The sequence below is a fragment of the Artemia sp. Qi Xiang Cuo genome, chromosome 14 (assembly GCF_049724085.1).
Source record: "Artemia sp. Qi Xiang Cuo chromosome 14, ASM4972408v1, whole genome shotgun sequence".
Classification (NCBI taxonomy): domain Eukaryota; kingdom Metazoa; phylum Arthropoda; class Branchiopoda; order Anostraca; family Artemiidae; genus Artemia; species Artemia sp. Qi Xiang Cuo.
The window spans coordinates 67533105-67556299 of NC_142807.1; the positions used below are offsets into that span (position 1 = coordinate 67533105).

Genomic DNA, 23195 nt, shown 5'->3' on the forward strand with positions numbered 1-23195 from the left:
TTTTTTAATTTATTTATAAAAAAAAATACAACAACAACATTTACATGGGTACAGAGAGAGAAAAACATTTTTTTTTTTTTATAGAGAAAAAAATATTAAATTAGAGATGGCACTTGAAAAAAAATCTGCTCTAAGTCCAAAAAAAGAGATAACTTTGGTGACGGTGCGCCTCCCGCGCTGGCGGCGGCCGCCCCCCCCCCCCCCGGGCCGCGAGGCCCCCCCCCCCGGGCCGCGAGCGCCCCCCCCCCCCCCCCCCAAAGGTTTTTAGGAAATTAGTTACAGGACTTTATTTAAACCGAGACTTTCCCTATGGGTAACACATTCGGCCCGGTCTGAAGTTAAATAGTGTCCAAGGGGGAGGGTGGTCACACCATCTTGACAAACATAGACCTTGTTAGAAATGGTACTCATGGCTATTTTTTCTACATTTAACGTACAGTTCTTTTACTTCAACGAACGAAGTGCCAACACTTTGGCTCGTGGACTTGCATTTTGAACAATACAATTCCTATAAATGTCCATATTGATATTCTTGTCCACATAGCGCGTGGGTACTCCTTTGCAACGTTTCTTGATTTCCTCATCGTGTGTCTGTATAAATTACACCTTCGGACCGACAAACATACCACGGGAAATCAAGTCGCTACCATTTTCATATTTTAAAAAAAAAAGTTTATTTGTCGCTCGACGTTTTACTAGCTCAGGGTAAATACCAACACTCCAATTGGTGTAGTCCATCCGTGAACTGATAATTTCACCGTTCGCCAAATCATCCATTAGATTTGATGTTTTTACTTTGAGCAGTAGAGAATCCGTGTCACCGTAGCAGACCTCTACTTGCCCCTTGTCCGGCCACTGTACCCTAGCCACATTGTAGTAGAATTCCAACATGAGCTTTTTTGAGATCTCCAAGATAGCACTGCCTGCAGCAATATTTTTATTTAGGACAATGCGTCTTTTTTTCCTATTCAATAGTACCATGTCCGGGCTAATGATTGTAAAGGAAGTGTAATTGGGATTGGCAATAATTCGAGCACATTGTTCTGGATCGGTCACAACGTCGCAACGATTCCTATTACGAACACTCTCACACATTTTGCCGAAAGCTGAATTCAAAATGAGTTTATAAATTTCTTTTTCAGCTTTCGTCTGTGCTGCGGAACGTTTGCTGACAAAAGTGTCAACAAACGTTTTCAAATAAGGTTTTTGACTAAACTCGAGTGCTCGGTGAACCTTTGTGACCTTGAAAACATTGTTGAACTTCCATTTTAACGCTACATGTTGTACAAATTTTTTTTTTTTTGGAAAAAGATCGGCAATAAGTTTTTGTTTTGAAGGCACCCAATGCAATCTGTCCACCTCGTCTTAACGCATATTGCGAGGACTCAAAGAGTATTTTGTCACAGGTCTATTGATAAATGTTAAAACAAAATCCTTTACTGAATCGCGAAGCTCGACTGGTCTCTCTACATCAATTTCAAAAAAACATCCAACCGGTCCAGTCTCCTCAACACCATTGTCAATGTTAGGCACATGGGGATCTTGAGGGTCATTGATCCATTTATAGTCGCCGCAAGGTAGTGCATAATGGGACATGGCCGAGGGGTAGAGAGACTTCATATCGAGGAAAACTGCATTTGATTTTGTCCCCGTCTTCTCCCCCGTTGGATCAGTTTCCAAGATACGGTCCCCGTGAAAAACAAAACCCCCCCTATTTTAACCCTCGATGAACATGTGCTTATCATTTTCAGTAATCATCCCAAGAGTGTCCCAAACACTTGTCGAGATGAGGTCCAGCTCTAGATGATGCGAAGAAAATAATAACCTAAATCAAGATTAAATCCATCATATATTTTATCCGTATTTTTACACATAATGTCTAACAAAGTTAACACGTCACTCGACAAATACAGCTTGCAGTAGTCAAATCCATTTTTACACCCTCCCTCTGCCCAAACTTTTTTAGCAAAACTGTATTCCTCGGGGGTGCAACTACGATCGTGAAGACTGTCGTAAAACGATTCAATTGGAGGAATAGCCTCCTCGACAAATCTCAACATAGTACAATAAAATTCATCAGGCTAGATGCCCTGGACCGTTAACAAATCATATAAATCCTTTTGAAATTGTTGCTTGAGAAGGGGGGAAAGCATTGCAGCCGTACTTATTATTCTGCACCTGAATCAATTCGCTCACTGATTTGGGAAAAAAAACTGTAGGAATCTAAAAAGCAAATTTTATTCGTTTACTCAACACCGGCTTCAACAAAGTTCCACTTAAATTCCAAAACAAGCGACTTTTCTATCGATTTAGGTATGATTTTGTACGTAAAGCTGTCTATCACCCATGCATCATCATCATCCCCTGTTCCGTTTCTATGAAGATGTGACAATGCGGGTAGCACAAACTTCAGATCATATTTAGAGTTTTGTATAAAAACCGGTAGAAAAAGTTGATGTTTAATTTTTAAATTACATGAATTGTGTGCCCACCCCCGAAAATTACTTGGCCCCGTTGAATTAGGGTCAATAAGGTGATTGTGATCCTGCATTGCGTCTTTTGGGGCAAGAGCACTCCTACAGACCCAACAAATCGTTCCCTTTTCCAACACCAGTTGCTCTTTATCCGACAATGTCATTGGATAATTGGTATGACATAATCGTGAAATTGCTCTGGTTGCCGTTTTTATTAAAGAAACCAAGAATTTGTAAATACTATCCTCCTCCTCCATACTAAAAAAAAACTTCCAATTGGATGTTCTGGTTAGCATCGCGACGGGCGTGTGCGTAGGAACACGCAACTAGTTTGTGTTCCTTGACTATAGTTGGCCTTGATGGGTCTGAGACCTCAACCAGTCTTGTTTCACAGTCAAAAGACATTTTATCAGATTGTAAAAGAGACTTTTGAAAATTTTTAAATTGTAAAATCTCTTTGCCTTCTGCCGGCATTTCAATTCTCTGATTTTCGTGAAGTTTGCAATGTCCCATGTGTTCTGAAAACCGTCGCTCGGATCTAAATGGGGAGAGGCACATGGGGCAATAGAAACGCTCACCTTTCTTCGCACCTTGACAGAGGAGTCGACTTATCGCCGTAACGGGGAAAAAATGACCATAAGAATTTACATCTTTGGGAGGCTGGTAAATAACCCATACAAAATTTTTAATATTTTCCACAATCGGTTTCCTCACTGAGTACAAAACCCCTTTTTTATTTATTTTTTTCGGCCCCGATCCACAGTAAGTGTCATACTGGAGAACAACCACCCCCACCCCAAGATTTTCAATTGCTTTCTCATATATGCTTATTTCTTTAAAGGAAACCCGATACTTTACCACTAAACAATCAAAATTTACTTTAGGGAAATTTTTTCCGCCTTTGCGAGCAAGTTTGTCAAGATTTTTCATTGTTGAATCATTATGTAATGTCCTATGGACCGCTACTAAAAATGCATATTTGAAGCATTGAAGTCCAGTGTCAAAATAGAAACCCTGAACTCCTCCTGTAGTCGACAAATCCGGGTGACATTTTATTTTTAGATTACCCGCTCCCCTTAAAATAAAGTTTTTTTTAAATCTACTGAGATTCAGATCCATGCGTTCAATGTATAAAATGGTGGACCCACTCCACTTCTCGCTAAATGTATCCAAAGTTGAAATTAGTTTATTTAATCAGTTGAAAAAATTGTCTTCAAATTCGTTTAGACCTGGGTAGAAAGTCTGGTTGACTGTCTAAAAGTGAAAATAAAACACGTCTATTTATGTCCCCTGTTGCAGAAAGAATTGTTGGTTCACTTATGATTAAATTCCCCCTGACTCTCCCATGTCTGGATCTGAATCTCAATAAGCTCTCGTATTCTTTCGATCTAAATATGGAGATTTTTCACAGGGTCAGTTAAAATAATGCCAGCGTTTTCCTCGGGAAGGCTAAAATCTACCCTGTACGTTTGCAAATGACCTAGAGCAGATTCTAACAGATAAAAATCAAGCAATTCCGGGGACGTAGTACTGTTTTGATGTCCTGACCCTGTTTGTTCAATCACATTGGAGGGATGTGACATGAGATCTCCTAGTACATATTCTAAGGTGTTTTGGGACAATTGGTCGAGCCCGCTGGTATTTTCCTCTGATGGTATTTAGTTATGAGAACCCGGTTCAGATTTACTTGTAGCATCATCATCTAAATATTCGTGCATGCAAATATCTGCCCACTCTGGGTCCTCAAGCATGTCAATATCACAAGTTAAGTCCTCCAGGCTGGCCATTTCCCCAAAAACATCATTAAGGAACCCCTCATGCCACTCCATATGCTCTAGAACCAGTGTAGGTTCATCCCTGAACTCTGCTGGTGGTGACAGAATTGGTTCTATAAATATACTTTCATCATCACTCAATGGTGCTGCCGTTGGGGGTTATATATTTTTAATCTTTATAAAAAAAAAGTTTTTTTTATTTTTTATTTAAAATAATCATTATTTTTTTTTTTTTTATATTTAATAAACTTTTTTAAATTTCTCATAGTAATTGTCCAACCACATGAACAATTAAAAGAAGAAAAAAAGTTAAATTGCATTATGTCATTCATAATGTCAACTGAACATGTTAAAAAAAAAAATATTTTTTTGTCGGGAAAATTTAGTCTTAGTCTTATTAGTATGCTAATTTCGAACAAGAGAAGGATATAAAAAATTAATGGTTTTATTCCAAATTTTTTTTTTTTTAAATAAAAACGCAAAATATGAGTACAATTCGATTCTTTTAGCCTCTTCATTATAACTGTCTATGAAATTTGACCATTGTTCGACTGACGCAGTATGTTGTACGAGCAGTTGCTCCTCGGCTTCAGTTAAAGGAAACGAACTCCATATGTCGGAGCTCGTTGGTGTTGTTGTTACTTTCTCAATAATCCGTATCTTCCTCTGTGTTTTACCAACGGATTTTTTCGACCTGGGCTAAATAAATACTTGTAAGAGAGAAGAACTTTTTTCTCCGTCCATATCAACAATTAAAATGTTGGATGGCCCCCCCTTTTTTTTTAGAGCCCTCCTCCCCCCCCTCCCAAACCCCTCCCAGGGAGAACCCTTGGGAACCGGGGGGCTTCCTTCGATGTAGGAGGATCGATACCCTTTCCGAGTTGGAGGGGTATCAGATTTCACAACACTGTTCAAATAGAATAGTCTCAAATTCTTTTCTTGAAAAACACCTAAGTGTTTCAATAAAATGGCCAAAAACGGCTTCATCCAAATAATGTTTATTAACATTGATGCGATGAAATATTTGTAAATTATCAAAAAACATTTTTCCCTGTGTAAATTGCTTATTGAAGATATACATCTTGCTATTTAAAGTCCAATTTGCATGCGACCCTACTTCGAATTCAAATCGGATTAAAAAGCGGTGGTAGATCTGATAAGTATAGCGGATGTATTCAAATGCATTAGGACAAAAATAGCAGTCTAAAAGTGCACGTTAACTGTATAGTAGCAATTGTTTTCGCTTTTCTTTTTTTTTTTCAAATAGTTAGTTTTTTTGTATAAAAGTAATATTGCATTATAACGCATATTAGTTATAAGTTACGAGGTAAGGTTTTTTTTTTTTTTTTTTTTTATTTTGAAATGCATTTTAAGCAAGCAATAAATATAATTAATTTGGTTAATGAAAGAAAATTAAATAGATTATAAAAAAATTTTAATTTTTTAAAAAGAAGTGTACATTAGAAAATTTTGTCTTATATTTGAAAATAGAGATAGAAAAAAAAAATTATGTATATACTTACAAATTCTGATTGGACTTCTAGATCTGAACTCCTTTGTAATACTTGAGGGGGGTTTGCCATGGAGCCAACGCAGGGGTCAGAGGGTTCTGTCGCTATAAGTTGAGTGCTAGATGCATGGTCCAAATCACGTGTAACTTTTCTAGCGAATTTGATAACAGACGGTCTTGTGGGCTGTATTAATGAAGGTTCGCCATATTTTGCTTTTTTCTCGGAAGGGGGATTATTGCACGTCTCTTCTTCCTTTAAAAAAAAGAAAAAAAAATTAGCCTGTAGCAAAAATGCATTTTGGGTTTTTGAAAAATATTTCAGTTTATGTTAGACATCTTGATTTCAAAATCAGAGGTTTTGATAGTGGGATGGAGGGCCTTTTATAAACTGCTCCCCCCCCCCCCACACCTCCTATGTCCATGTTTCCGTGACTGTATTTGTAAATTAAAACTTAAAAAGCAGTATTTTCTTTAAATATTAAACAAATTGTAGAATAAATTAATATGACAGTAAAGTAAAACTATAAGATTTAAATCAAATGTAGACATAAATAGAAATTTAAGAAGTGGAAAAGTTAATTAGCACGGCTCAGTCAATCCCTCTTATGAGATAATTAGGTCCGTTAAATAAAAAGGATAGCTAATAATGTTATTTATTAAATAGGGTTATAAGGTAACAAATTTTATTTTTGAGAAAATGGGGGGTGAGGGTTTTGAACGCATTAAATTTCAGGAAGAGATTCTTCAACGCAGAGTGGTCAGGAAATATTTTCAAAAAAAAAACATCCCTAAAAAACCACTGATCGTGATAAAAAAAAAAATCGCACTGTAATAAAAAAGGAAGCCTTTGTAACAATTAATACATTAAAAGAATGAACATTTTATTATAACCCCAAATTACCGATCGAAAGCTAAGCACTTTTTTTTCAAAAATATCATTAAAAAGGCCGCTTATATTGATAAAAAATCACACCATAAATGCAGACTGGCCTGGAATTTTTTTAAAAAACATTCCCTAAAAAAAAAAAACAATTTACTTGATAAAAAAAAAAAAGCAAATTATATTTATAAAAAAGTATTATTTTTTAAAAATTAAAAAATTAAAAAAAAAAAATTTTTTTATAATTCCCAAATTAAATAAAGAAAATAAAAGCAATTTTTTCAAAAAAACATTACCTAAAAAGACCACATATCTTTATAAGAAATCACACCTTAAATTTCAACCTATAAGAGAATTAGAGGTTTTTTCAACTCCTAAAAACAACAAGCTTCTAAGTACATAAGTACCCTTAGTTCTAGTTTAATGCAAGAATTTCTTCCTTAACTTAATGAAAATTTGTTTTTAATAATGTGAATATTTTTACTCACCATAAAAAGTTTATAATTATCCATTTTTTATATGTAAATGTTTTTTACAACAAATGCTTGTAATCTCTAATATAAACGATTCGAAACTGATGGAGAGTCAAATATGGAACCTGATTATATACAGAAAATAATAGGCGAGTAAAAAAAAAAGAGACACCGGTTTTTTGAACTAAAAAAAAAGACATTGAACTTTGAAATTGCGTCGTTCCTAGAGTGTAAAGACCTATAGACCTGTTTGTACGTGAGCATTGTAGAAGCATAAGGCTATGTGAGAGGATACTCACTCTCTTTGAAAGGGTGTAATGCCTCTCTAGAATAGAATTACCAGAAAAACCGGAAGGAACGTAAAGGCCGCAATAAACAGGATGGAACATAAAGTGGGCAAAGTAGTACCTTGATTACTACTAATAACGACTACTTCTATTGTGACTGCTGCCAATGCTAAAGATATTGAGGTGAAAATTTCGGGGAATGTTAAGAATTTGAAATTAATCAAAACACACTCCGTGAATAAAGGTGGTCAAAAGTGTGTACCAGCATCATCTTAGGAACGGCTTAGATCATTAAGTTCAAACTTTTAAGATATGACGAATTGACTGAAATGCAACATGTGCACGCTACTAATACTGCTACTATAACTAATACTACTAATACTATTACTACCGCTACTACTGCTACTGTAACTACTACTTCTATTGCGACTGCTACTAAGGCTACTACGAGTGGTTTGCACTGTTGATTTGGAATCCTTTATCAGAGGGGCTGGGGTTCGATTCCTGGTGTGGCCGAACCAGGGCATATATATAAGGAAATGCAGGCTCATTTCAGAATAAGAGGGCTAAGTTGAAAACGCTAAAATTAAACATTTGAGAAAATCAAATTGTTACTCAAATATTTTCGAAATTGATTATGAAAAAAACAAAACAATTACTTTCACAAGGAGGTATCTATTTCACGTTCTTAAATGCTTTGGAAAAGTACTTGTTAACATTTTGCATTTTAGAAAAAAGAGCCCCAAAGCCTCAATAGCCTCGAAATATATGGGATAATTGTTTTCCATTTTATGTTCTAGGTGAAGCCAGAACTTTTCTGGGGTGGGATACCAAATTTATTAATAATCTTTCCCAATCACACCGGAACCTTCCAATGGTGCAATTGTGGTCCTGATGATAGTTTTCGTCGTGTCATCATGGCTTGAGCTAATTTTCCTGGAGTATTCCCTGATCCAAAATTGAACTTGGTTTTCCCAACACAGCAACTTTAATTTTTCCTAACATACTTTGGTTCTTTTAAACAAAAATGTGCCTTTTTGAAAATTTTGCTTAAAAATGGCTGCCATAATAAAATAGCTTTTAATTAAAAAGGTACATGATGTAAACAAGATATATGACGTACACGTTGTCATGTTTTGAACTCCTATTTTTGGTTATTTCTTCTGTTGATACTTTTATTGCTTTCCAAAAGCCTGGATGAGACGATACAATGGCCACTTCGGCACTTTCCGTTGTCAATGGATTTTCTGTTGTTAATATATCCATTGTTTGACTTGTAGCAAACTCTTTAGATGTGCTACACTTAGCTATATTTTTAGCCTCTTCTTTTACAGCAAGTTTGTCATCTTCATCATCGTGGGATGACAACGCAGAATCAGTTATTAATATTTTAGATTTTGAGATCTTAAATCCATTTTTGAAGTCTTTAGAATAGAGAGGGTTAGGAGGGGAACCTTCGTTAGAATTTTTAAAATTATGCAGCACCGCTTGGACTTCACTGAGTAAATTAGGAGGAATGCCTCCTTGAATGTTCGGTGGCCTTGCTTTAACATATTCATTTTTAATAATATTAAGAGTTTTAGTGTCATTCATGTTGTTGTAATTTTCTAAACTTTTAGGACTTCTTTCACTATATGTTGCCGCCTTACTTACAAAACTATTTCTATCTTGAGCCTTTGCTTCTGAGTTCACGGTCTCTAAATTCTCTCTCGTTATATTCAGAGAATCCTCTAATGTTTCACTATTATTTAGCTTCTCTAGATTCCCTTGTCCTTTACTATAGGTTGTATTTGACAAAGCCAGTGACGAATCATTCAGTTTGACAATAACTTGTATTTCATTGTCGTTCTCTTTTACTAGTATCGCTTGACTAGTTTTGGATGAGGTCTTGACATACTCTTCTATATTATTGAGTTTTTCTCTATTCGTTTCTGTCAAAGATATTGCCATTCTTTCGTCACCATTAATTGCTCCTCCGGGATGAAGATTTGAAGCTTCATAATTGCCTTCAACTGGAACATCCTTCTTTATTGCAGAAATCTGTTGTTCATCTCGAGTTTCTTTAGAAATATTGTGTAAGTTTTTCTTTGGAAAACTGAGAGGAATAAAAACTGGCTGAAAAGTGGAATAATCTGATTCATTGTAGTCTATATCACTTATTCCATCTTCAAACTGGGGGCGATAATCATTATCAGACGCTTCCGTATAAGAGCCAGTTTCTTCTGTTACACGACTGTCTACTTTGGATTTCAGGACTTCAAGGCCCATTTTTGTTCCAGCTATCAGTTGAGGTAGTAAAGTTTCTCGGAGAGATTTCCAATCAATGATAAACCCAGGTGGATTTTGTACAGAACCTTTATTGCTTATATTGTATCGCTTGTCTATATTTTTGGATTTGTCGAAAGGGTTCGGGGTTTCGTAAACACTTTCTGGTTTTGCCAGAGGTAGGAAGGCTGGAGTAGAAAAAATAGCTTCTGGAGTAGCATTATCGATTGTGGGAGGTTGAAACACTTTTGTCTGTTTTGAATTTTGATCTGAAAGAGTATAATCGAATTAGCCTGTTAAACACTGGAGGTTACTATGGCTTTGTAAGGATTACTATCGTGTCTTTTCTTGTAGCATTCTGTTCTATGGGCTTTTCTGAAGGAAGCAATATAAAAAAAAGAGTAATACCATCAGGTAACCAAGTGAACATTATTTTCAAATATAATCATGACTACCATGATGATCCACCTAATCCTCCCCCGCACCTAATGGGGCCAGGTATTAGCCCAAAATAATATAATTGTCGATTACCATTCATTCGTCTTTTCATGGATTGCCTTTCGCGGCTTGGTTTCTCACGTCGTTGGTCCAAAAGTTATTAGTGAATTATAGGCTACGGATTATTTTTCTTTTTTTTCTCTCTTCCCTGTTTTTCTAGCCATGGGACCTCTTTTGGGGGGTGGGGTGGGGGAGGGAGTTGTGCTTTATTGTATGTTTTTTTGTAAATTTGTTCTCAATAAATGAACTCTGAATTCATTGCACATCTCTTCGTTATCAGGCATTTTGTTCCTAACAAATATCAGATTATTGTGAAAAATGGAATCAGTCGGACAAATATATAATTTGAAAATGGCTAAAAATGTTGATGATAATGGAAAAAAAATGGAATACATTTTCAAACGTAAGAATTTCATTATTGTAGCATCTTCTTGTAGTTTTGTACATAACTTGGGACTATATTTGACCTCACTGCTGGTATATACTATGGGATAATTCTTTTGCAAATATAATGTTTCCAATAGATGTATTCATATGCCGGTGTGTTATTCTCTTTTCTTTTTAAAATCGTTTTCAAGCACAAGACCAGTGTGCCCGAATTTATTGTCTGCACTTGTAACTACACAAACTTGGTAGAAAATTCTTTTGCCCTGCAGAATTAAGAAGCATCTAAAGTAAAGGACAAGGAAAATGGAAGAAAACATAAAAATCCGATTAGTAGAAACTTTCTACATATTGTAAAATACGGATTCAATCATTACGGAGTTTTCTTGTTTTTTTTTTTATATTGGCTAAGGCTATACCTGGTCCTATTGAAACGAGGTGGGTCCTTTTTTCATGATAGAGACCCCTATAATTTGAGATAGTGTTGATTGGGGAAGGAACTAGTGCTACTGTTTTGTTACTAAGTTTTATGGGCCTTCTGACCATGGCGATTCAGGTGGTGCATCTATGATTTTGATCCGACACCATTTTTGATGGGTTTGAGGCCATTATTTGGAATTCCCATAAAATTATTTTTGCAATAATCATTTATTGTTAAGATTGACAGCTTTTAATGGCAATTCTTCCTCATTTGAATGTTTGTTTCAAAGTACAGTTTAATATTTTTGGTTGTTACGGGGTAGAGTTCGCTCTTTACTAGTTTGCAATTGCTACTGCAACCATACTAACATTTCCTTCAGAAGAACCCACAGAAAAGTGTCATATTTTTTTTTATATTCGAGTGTTTTGCTAGTGCCTACTAATTTATTGTCTACTCTTGTAACTTTAAAAACTTAGCATAAACAGGATTTGCCGGACAAAAATTAAAGAAAATTTATATCCGATGATTACAATTAGCAAAGTGCTGCTTGGGAGGGGTTTCCTCTGTTTTACGAATCAACATGACAATTTTGACTAAAAAGTGCCTGATTACCTAGAACTCTGTAGATTAGTTAGTTAAAGTTTGTAGATTAATTAAAATTTGAAAAAAATATTATGTAAATAAATACTTTACGTTTTGTCTCTTAATTACCACACACACAAACTTTTTTTTAAAGAGAGAAACCAATCTATTGCAATGACTAAAAACTACTTAATTGCTATGTCAATTAATTCCCTAGACTAAGCAAAATATTTCTCGATATTTCCTCCCTACCCAATGCTGTCAGGATGGTCACTTATTACTTGTTATCCCTATCAAGAAAAGGGCGCAAAAAATGAAATGAAGTTAGGGTATGTAGGGTACGCAAAGCAGAGACGCAGGTGAAGTTCAATTTTGAAGGTTTTTCAAAAGACTCATATCTTATATCTACTTACTATTTTTTTTATAATTCCAGTTATTATTATTACTATTGTAGGATGGCTGATGATATGCTGTATAGGCGGTCAAAAAGATGATAAAAAGGTATTATTGATGTTAGGAAATAAAGAGCCCATAGATTTTTAAAAAGACGATTTTTTGGTATTTTCATAAAAAAGACCTCCCCCATACATTTGCGTGAATTGACACCCTGAGTTTCTCGTGTCTATAAGGAGCTCTTTGTTAGTTCATTTTCTGTTTTGGTTGGTTATTAATTTTCGCCGGGGGGGGGGGAAAGGGCCCCAGGATAAAGTTTTGCTGGTATTCCCTTTGTTAATGTAGCCAAGGACACTTTATTCGAAATTTTTTCCCCCTAAGATTTATGTAGTGCATGTATTTCGTGATAGAGGGTTGGGGAGGCAGGGTATTGACGAGGATTTGTTCCCTGTTTCTTCTATCCGTCTTATCAAACTGGATCCTAGTATTACGGGTTTTAGCAACTAATGAAGAAAATTGTATTCTTTATTTGGTTGGATTTACTATATTGCCATCTGCTTGTGTTATTCCAAGCTAACATATAAAATTTTATGACGATGGCTATGGCTGTGATTTTTATATGTTTAGTGCCTTATCTTTTATTGTAACAGAAACTGCTTTTGTTTTTTTTTGGTTTTTCGGGGTTCCAATGTCATCCTTCAGCATCTCCATCTTAAAGTCTGCAAGATTCAACCCCCTGTACCACCTAGATCATTTGAAATTTGAAAATTTAGCTTTTTTTTCAATTCAAGGACGCATTTTGTTCCAGTGAAAGGGGGATTGAAGGAAAGGCAATCCTATTTCAGTTTGAATTTGTCTTCCAGCAATTTTGTCTGCCCAGTAAAAACCTTTTTTTTTATCTCAGCTATGAGCATGTAAACAATGTATTACCGATAGATTTTCTATAGTATCGAAAGATTAACAAACTACAGAGTTCTATAATTTACGAGCAAAATAAAAGTCTGAGTTCATTGTATTCTCCATTTTGGAATAAAAGCAATAAGAAAATTATCGACCATCATTAATAATAACATTCCGGAGTGGAACCTGACAATAAGTTTCTTAATATTCTGGAATTGAAAAAAAAATATTACTCCATTACTTCAATATATGAAAAAATAAAGATGGCTGAATGGAATTAAGTAAAGATAGAATATAAAAATTACAGCTTTACAGAGTTAAAGATAAAAATGTAAAAAGATCCAATATAATAAAAGTTATAAGAAGAATATTTAAAAAGATTGGCTATTTTAACTAGTTCATTCCAGAACATATATATGTAAAGCAATGAGAGAGAAAATAAGGACCCACAGACCAGGAATCTCCAAAGTGTCAAAAATTTGAGGGCGTTTGGAAAATAATACAAAATAAAGACAAGAAAAGGGTCTTGCCTGTTGTTTACAAGTGCAAAAGTAAAGGAAAAATCATTAAGAAGATGATATTCGTTTTGAAAATAGAAGTTTCTGGTTTTTTAATAGTTATAATTTCAAGAATTTTTGTCGTAGCTGAGGTAAGAAAATCTATCAGCGAGAAAACAAACTCCTGTTATAATTAGATATAAATGCTATTTTACTTACAGAACTCTCTTTCCAAAGGTAATGCACAGTGATCCATCGATTCATTATTGCAAGGCAGTCGGCTTATAGGAACTGAACGAAGGTCATTTCCGTTAAATTCAGCAGGAGTGTGGCATATTAATTTGCCCTCGTCTACCTCTTCTACACCTCGTGCTACCCTTTAAATATTAAAAGCTAAAATTAGGGGAGGCATGAAATCATAAATATATAGACTATTCAGCGGGATTGTGGCGTATCAATTTGCCCTCGTCCACCTCTTCTACACCTCGTGCTACCCTTTAAATATTAAAAGCTAAAATTAGGGGAGGCATGAAATCATAAATATATAGACTATTCAACAGGAGTGTGGTATATTAATTTGCCCTCGTCTAACGCTTCTACACCTCGTGCTGCCCTTTAAATATTAAAAGCTAAAATTAGGGGAGGCATGAAATCATAAATATACAGACTGTTCAGCAGGAGTGTGGCATATTAATTTGCCCTCATCTAACTCTTCTACACCTCGTGCTGCCCTTTAAATATTATAAGCTAAAATTAGGGGAGGCATGAAATCATAAATATATAGACTATTCAGCAGGAGTATGGCATATTAATTTGCCCTCGTCTACCTCTTCTACACCTCGTGCTGCCCTTTAGATATTAAAAGCTAAAATTAGGGGAGGCATGAAGTCATAAATATATAGACTATTCAGCAGGAGTGTGGTATATTAATTTGCCCTCGTCTAACTCTTCTACACCTCATGCTGCCCTTTAAATATTATAAGCTAAAATTAGGGGAGGCATGAAGTCCTAAATATATAGACTATTCAGCAGGAGTATGGTATATTAATTTGCCCTCGTCTACCTCTTCTACACCTCGTGCTGCCCTTTAGATATTAAAAGCTAAAATTAGGGGAGGCATAAAATCCTAAATATATAGACTATTCAGCAGGAGTGTGGCATATTAATTTGCCCTCGTCTACCTCTTCTACACCTCGTGCTGCCCTTTAAATATTAAAAGCTAAAATTAGGGGAGGCATGAAATCATAAGTATACATACCTAAAGAGAAAAAAAAAAAATATAATAGACCTGAATGAGATTTTGTCTTTTGCAATTGCCGGCAATGCTATTTTAGAGACGGACTGCATACATACGACCTAACAAGAATTAAAAATATATGAATTAGCTTTTACAGCTCTCAAAAGCTTCACCCCCTCCCGGTCGATGAAAATAGATAAATATTCAAAAAAAAAATTAAGTAATAGATTTTTATTTATGCATTTTTTATTCTTTAATTATTTTCATCCTGCCACGATTTGATAATTATATATCTATAATATAATTATCAATGGAAGGAGGCAATGGAAGGAGGTCTGGGGATATGATAATTATTTTAAAGCGGGTTTAAATAGTGAAGAAATTAAGTGGTATATATCAGGGAGGGGTAATTCTCTAGCACTTGGAGAAAGGAGGAAATATTTAGGGAGGGTAAGGGTAAAGGAGGGTCCTTACTCATGCCCTATGTGCGGAGAAAATGGGGAGGATCTGCTTCACTTCATGGCCCTTTGTCCCGAATTACAGGATCTAAGGAAAGATTTATTTTTTGTTAGTGTGGGGACAAGTGAGTGGTTGGTTTCAGTAATGGGATCAAAAAATTATGGGACAATAAGAATGATAGCAAAGTATATAAAATTGGGTATGTCACATAGAGATAGATTTGTGTAAAAAGGGGTGGGGTGAGTGTGGAAAGTATTGTTGTATGTGTGTAAGTTGTTCTCTTGTTTGTTATTTTTGTAGTCATGGCACTTGATAGATGTAACATACATCTATCTATTTATGTTAGTTTAATGGTATCGTGTGCTTTATTATGTTTTTGTAATGTTTTTTAATTTTGCGTTGTTATTGTTATGTAGGCTATCATACTTTGCTATGAGTGTTATAATCATGTTATTATTTTGTGTGATTTTCCTTTTTTTGCCATGGCCCAAAGTGGCTTTTATTGCAATAAATATCTATCTATCTATCTATCTATCTATCTATAGGGGTTGCCCCTATCCGACCTTACCCCCTGCTCACCCTTACCTTCCCAGCATACCCTTACCTCTAAAGCTCACCCTTCCTTCCCTAATAATTGAAATAATAATTTAAGATACAGTAAACATTTTATGAATCTCTTTAAAAACAGGCTTGCTTCAGCTACGTAATTTTTTGGCAGAAAAAAGACTCAATCTCTCTGGCAAAATAACGACAAATTTACTGTTTTCGTGGGTCTAAACCATTACTTTTAAGTGGATTAAATGTATGTTTTTTTAAATGAATAGAAATCTTTTGAACTTTATTTTTAGTTCTTTTTCTACGGTTTACTTTTCTGTTTACTTTTTCTTTTTTTTCTGTTTACTATTTGAGGTTCTGTTTACTAGTTTAGTGATAGTTTTTACGGTTTTATTATTTCTATTTTTGCACTTTCTATTTTGGACAGTTGAGCGTAGATGTCAGCCAAAAGATTTGCACTCTTTTTCCATTTCCACTAGCTGGAAATATAATCCGTTTGTTCTTCTTTACAAATATAAACTTTTTATCTTATAATACCTACCCAGTGTGGTCTCAGAAAACATTTAATAATAGGTAAAATATGATAGCAAGCAAATAAAATATAAAAGTAGTGTAGCATAAGAATAGTAAAAATATTTACAGCAAGACAAATAATATTCAATTAATTTTTTTTTATTAGTTTAGGAGCATTATTGCCTACGTCGTGACTCGGCCACGACGTAATAATGAAAATAACCCCTAAACCCTAAACCTTATCTATTTTTCATGACCATTTTAAGTTTCGACAATGAATATGAGTGAAATCTGAGGTACGAACCTATAGAAACGGTCCCAATTTTCAGCGACAAGCCATCCTAACTCCGTCCGTCTCTTCTTTTTGGGATTACTATGTTCATGAAACTCTGGAGAGAAAATCTGACTTGTAGTAATTCTTTTGAGTAACCACTCCATTCGGCAGGTACAAGACAGTGGATTGCCAGATATTTTAATGTCGAGAAATGCGCTAGGCCCTAGAGCAACAGATTGACTGATTTATCAAGACTAGATCAATATTGTCCGATGCGTCAAATATTGTTTAAATATATACATAGCCTGGCATACCTTTGAAAACTTTTGTAGGTTTGAAGGGATGTAACTTTGGAATTTGTTAAGGTTTTTGTTTAAATTTATAAGTTATACAACTTTCCAAAAATGTGAAAAATTGCTATTTTTAATATTGAGAAAAGAAATAGGTCCTAGAAAAATTTTTTTAAACTTATCAGAATTACAGTGAGCATGCACGTGCAGGGCAGGGAACTGAAATTAGGACTTCAAAAAGTGAAATTGATAAAAATTAAGGAAGGTGCTATTTCGATTATCTGAAATTTCAGCTTCCGCAGAACCTCTGGAAGGAAAGCAAGAGAATTTACTACTTTAAATGGTTCAGCAGGAAGAATTTACTGTTTTGACTTGTTTATTTTGCTGCCATCAGGAATTTAACTTAAAAAAAGACATAAAAATAAGATAATGATGAATGGCAAATAGTTAGGAACCCTTGGTCCTTTGTATCCCCTCCTGGTCAAAACTTCGGCTCTTCCTATCTATTGATCTATTGTGATAAATAAATTTGATTACAATTATAAGCCCAAAACAAACCTTTTGGCTAACTATTATTTTGGTTAAAATATAATCTATAAAAAGTGAAGAGCCCCTTTTTATGCCCAAAACTTTAGTCTGTTTCGCATCATCGGGATCCACCATCTTGTATCACAACTGTAAGACTAAAAGACGAGGTTCACCTGACACTTGTCTGTATTTACGTAATCCTTAGAGGCGATTATTATGTCGTTAAGATTTAAGTCTATTTCAATTTCCAGGGAATCATTGAAGCTATTCCGGGATGAGAAATGCTCATTTTTACTGGCTCCGGGTTACTGGAGTTGGCCAACCTGACGTGAACGCTGTAATCGTGATAAGCTGGCAGACAGGTGGTTACATGGCAAACGTGCCCTACAGCTTGCAATGTTCAACAGCCTCTGGGTTGCCAACAAAATTTTTCAGAACAAAAGTGCCACCATACAACATTGAACTCAAATTGTAGTGCAACCAGGACAAAGGTCACCCATATCTTGGTAAGTAGAAGTTGGAGAACCTTTTGCCTTGTTGAAGAGCCTACAGTGGGTTGGGCACTTGGGCATGATCACGGTCTTCTTGTGTACAGGTTTTACCACAGCTGAACCTTCAGTAGAACAATAAGGTAGCACAATACCTTGAGATATCAAACTTGATATACCCAGATATAAAATCCCCATTACTCTTAAGATAGTCGCTACTTCGAATCACAGGATCTTCTGACCAACTGAGGAAGAGGTCTCAAATAAAGGAGGTCACTCAAGATATAGCCGAAAAAATACTTGGGTGTAGGAAGTCCGAAAGGAAAATAAGGTTAATAGAGGATATTGATCCCATACAGCTGATGCTAACAAGATTATCAAGCATCAAGAAATCACAATACCAGGAAGACGTTCTGCCTACTAAAGGAATCAACTGGCAAAATACCTGTACCCACCAACTGACTGAAAAAAAATATGCAGCTACATCAAAAAGGCAGGCTCTAGGAGTTACCATAAAAACTAGCCTTAAAACCGTTGCAGACGTCTTGTAACTGTCGAAAAGCATAAAAAATAATAAATCCCCATGAGAGAATGGGATCGTATTTGAGAGGAATTAAGCCCTTCTTAACACTTTTATATCGTCTGAAAGACCTAGTTTTCTCTGTGGCAATCATAACATTTCCACAGAATTTTAAGGTTTCATGCTTCTACCGTTTTGTAAAAGCGTTGACAAGGCCTTTTACTTTTAGCTATCATAGGGGAATCTTGACCTGACTCTTCTAATTCAGTTTAAAGATATCCAAAATAGACACTGTTGGTCCAAATATACACAACTTACACCAGGCTGAGGATGTCTAGAGACATACCTGTGTTTACTTCAATTATTCGAGAAGATTTTGTGGAGAACGATTGCTAAGAATAAAGCACATCTAAACACATTGCGACTCTGAAAAGTGTTTATAATTGTACAGACATAGGCTGTACGTGCCAATGGATGGCAATAAAACTCTAGATTTGCTGAACAACACGGAATTAAAGAAGATTGCTCACTCTCTCAGATCGTTTTCAAATAGTCTATAGATTGGATGGCGAGCAAAGCCTTATATCTCACTAAGGGTTGCTTTCATCCAAAAGAATGACTCTTCTTTGCAAATCACCGATCTTTATTAGTCCCATGATGAGGCAAGATTGAACAGTAGGGTTGATAGTTCCCGAAGGCTTGTAGACCAACTGTTGGATGTTTCAAACACCTTGGCCTCAGAGTCGGTAAGGAAAAGACTACAATATGGCCAACATGACAATATGGCCAATATGGTCAAATGTTAACCAGATCCCTCTTTTCCTTCATTTGTATTAAACTAGAGAGCGTAAAATTTGACGTATTAAAAGATGGATGGAATAATTTTAGGAAAACCGTTTTTGAAGTAGTAGATGGTGTCTTAGAGAGGATAATTAGAAAGCTAGGAAATTAGTAAAAATGTTGTAACTTTATTAGAAAAAAGAAGGAGCTTGTACTAGAGGTATTTGAGTGATAGATCATATGAAAATTAGAGGAATATAAGGAAAGAAGAGAAAACATTAAGATATGGATTAAGGAGGTATGGATTGGACACCATGTATAAAATTGCTGAAGATCTGGGAGATGCAGCCAGACGGTATAATAGTGAAATATAATGTTGGCATATCAAAAAAAAGAGAAGGATCAATCAATCCAGACTTGTCCGAGTCAGAGATAGGAAAGGGGCAAAATTACTTTTGAGTAAAGAGTTAAAGAAAGACATGCAGCACATTTTGGTGATGCACTAAACCTTGATAAATCTATAGGAGACGATAAAGAAAAGAATAAAAAATCTATGACGCTTTGGAAGTGAAGGAAGATATATTTTATGAGGAAGGATTAGAGACAGTACTCAAAGGATTCAAAAATAATTATGCCCCATGAGCTGATACTGTGGTAAATGAGTTTTTTTTATATATAGTGACTGTGAAGTTAAGAAAAGAGTGTAAAGTTATGAAGATCAAAGTAGAGAAAAAACTATTCAAGATTATGAATGATTTTTGAAAAAGTAACCAGTGATTTTAGGAAAAATTTATTTAAGTCCCTATATAAGAAAGGTGAAAAGAGTGAGTATGGTAGTTACAGAGGCATAAGCTTGGTTTCTGTAGGAAGCAAATTAATTAGTATGATGATACTTTTGAGACTTAAAGATGATCTGGATACAGTCTTAAGTGAAGAACAGTGCGGTTTTAGGAAAGGGGGTCGATTCGCCGACCAGATTTTTACTCTTTGATCAATAATTAAGGAGTGCCTGAGTCATCAGACTTCTTTGGTACTCTTTTTTACAGATTATCAGCAACAATTTGATTCGACCGATGGAAAATTTTTACTAATGATTCTATCCTTGTATGATATACCAGATAAACACATTAAAGTTATTAGCACTATGTGTGAGTAAAACACTGCTACACTTAAAGGAGAAAATGAGGTTTTAGCTGGTTTGGTATTGAACTAGGAGTCAAGCAGGATTTTGTTCAATCTCAACTTATACGAATCATTTTGATGGACTTTGTCCGAAGAAACACGGCAAAGGCCATAGCACAGCATGGAATAAAATGCGAAAGTAAAACTCTCCTATACTTATATCATGCCGATTTAAGTGTCTTGGATGAAAATGTCGGCAAAGAAAAGGATTTTTCGGAGGTTTTAAGAGATCAGGGTACAAGAATAGGTTTGAAAACTAATGTTATGGAGACGAAGTCACAAAGACTGAAAGCAAATGAAACTGGATAGGTAATGCAGGGTAACGAGAAGATGGATCAAGTGGATAGTTTCACTTACGTAGACAGTGTTATCAATAAAAACAAAGCACGCAGTGAAAATGTTAAAAGCAGAAAAACCAAGGACCAAGGTGTTTTTTTTTCACAGCTGAAAAAGGTTTGGAATAATAAGAAGATAATTATGCGAACCAAAATTATAATATTGGAAGCTACAGTGACGACAGTGGTCAAGTATGGGTCTTAACGTAGGTGCTCCGAAAGACAGAGGAGGATTTGTTAGATGTTTCCAGAGGAGTGGTCTGAGGATACTTTTGGGTAACTGTCTGACTTACTGTATTCCAAACCGTAGTCCGTACGAAAAATGTCACTCTATCACACTTTCTAGGGCTACAATGAGAAAAAGGTTAAGATTGCTAGGAATGGGACGAGAGGAGGTCATAAGGAAAGATTTAGAAGAAATTAGAGGCTCTTGGGAGTGTTTAAAGAGGAAGCCTTTTAATACACTGGGATGAAGGAGGACCGGGCATAGCTGTGTTGGCTTCAGGCAGCTTGGTGCTGCAGTAAGTAGTGGTAGTAGTAGCAAACACTGCATTACTAATAAGGAGAGTAATTAGAATTTGTCATTCAGCTTACACTTTTTGGAATTATGGCATCACCTCACGGGGGAGGGGGTTGGAGATATAAGTGATAAGTAGAAGTACCGGTTGGAGAATCCTAGACACGGTTTATTGAGCAGTTATCTTAGTCTATAATTTCAAATGGGGAAGATAAGAAAGAACTGTGGCCGATAGAAAGATCTCGGCCACAGTGAAGAGATACTAAGACGGTTGACCTGTGTCACTCATAGACGAAAAAGCCAGGTTATATATATTATATATACCCTATATATATATATATATATATATATATATATATATATATATATATATATATATATATATATATATATATATATATATATATATATATATATATATATATATATATATATTAATATATATTATATGCTTATGCATATAATCATATTGTATTACGTTTATACATATACATTCATATATGTATACATGTGCAAATATATGTCTTTTTCTTGAAGTTATAGTCTACCTCTTATAGTCTTACTCTTATAAGTTTTAATCTATAAATATTATAAATACTTATGCATATAATCATATTGAATTACGTTTATGCATATATTCATATATGTATACACGTACAAATATATGTCTTTTTCTTGAAGTTTTAGTCTAACTCTTATAGTCTTACTCTTATAAGTTTTAGTCTATTAATATTATAAATACTTATGCATACAATCATATTGAATTACGTTTATACATATATTCATATATGTATACACGTACAAATATATGTCTTTTTCTTGAAGTTTTAGTCTAACTCTTATAGTCTTACTCTTATAAGTTTTAGTCTATTAATATTATAAATACTTATGCATATAATCATATTGAATTACGTTTATACGTATATTCATATATGTATACACGTACAAATATATGTCTTTTTCTTGAAGTTTTAGTCTAACTCTTATAGTCTTACTCTTATAAGTTTTAGTCTATTATTAATATTATAAATACTTATGCATATAATCATATTGAATTACGTTTATACATATATTCATATATGTATACACGTACAAATATGTCTTTTTCTTGAAGTTTTAGTCTAACTCTTATAGTCTTACTCTTATAAGTTTTAGTCTATTATTATTATAAATACTTATGCATATAATCATATTGAATTACGTTTATGCATATATTCATATATGTATACACGTACAAATATATGTCTTTTTCTTGAAGTTTTAGTCTAACTCTTATAGTCTTACTCTTATAAGTTTTAGTCTATTAATATTATAAATACTTATGCATACAATCATATTGAATTACGTTTATACATATATTCATATATGTATACACGTACAAATATATGTCTTTTTCTTGAAGTTTTAGTCTAACTCTTATAGTCTTACTCTTATAAGTTTTAGTCAATTAATATTATAAATACTTATGCATATAATCATATTGAATTACGTTTATACGTATATTCATATATGTATACACGTACAAATATATGTCTTTTTCTTGAAGTTTTAGTCTAACTCTTATAGTCTTACTCTTATAAGTTTTAGTCTATTATTATTATAAATACTTATGCATATAATCATATTGAATTACGTTTATGCATATATTCATATATGTATACACGTACAAATATATGTCTTTTTCTTGAAGTTTTAGTCTAACTCTTATAGTCTTACTCTTATAAGTTTTAGTCTATTAATATTATAAATACTTATGCATATAATCATATTGAATTACGTTTATACGTATATTCATATATGTATACACGTACAAATATATGTCTTTTTCTTGAAGTTTTAGCCTAACTCTTATAGTCTTACTCTTATAAGTTTTAGTCTATTAATATTATAAATACTTATGCATATAATCATATTGAATTACGTTTATACATATATTCATATGTGTATACACGTACAAATATATGTCTTTTTCTTGAAGTTTTGGTCTACCTCTTATAGTCTTACTTTTATAAGTTTTAATCTATAAATATTATAAATACTTATGCATATAATCATATTGAATTACGTTTATGCATATATTCATATATGTATACACGTACAAATATGTCTTTTTCTTGAAGTTTTAGTCTAACTCTTATAGTCTTACTCTTATAAGTTTTAGTCTATTATTAATATTAT

At 34.2% G+C, this 23195-nt stretch overlaps 1 protein-coding gene across 1 annotated transcript in view; it reads right to left on the reverse strand.

The window, feature by feature from the left end:
• Positions 1 to 8466: 8466 nt before the first annotated feature.
• The window catches only part of LOC148944782 (uncharacterized), a 99225-nt gene continuing 84496 nt past the window's right edge, over positions 8467 to 23195 (reverse strand). Inside the window, exons 7-9 of the mRNA XM_089100667.1 lie at positions 16408 to 16600; positions 13559 to 13716; positions 8467 to 9933 (exon numbers count right to left, since the gene is read on the reverse strand). Of these exons, the coding sequence (XP_088956793.1) occupies positions 8480 to 9933; positions 13559 to 13716; positions 16408 to 16600 (1805 nt within the window). The 3' untranslated portion in view covers positions 8467 to 8479. The remainder of the gene's footprint in view (positions 9934 to 13558; positions 13717 to 16407; positions 16601 to 23195) is intronic.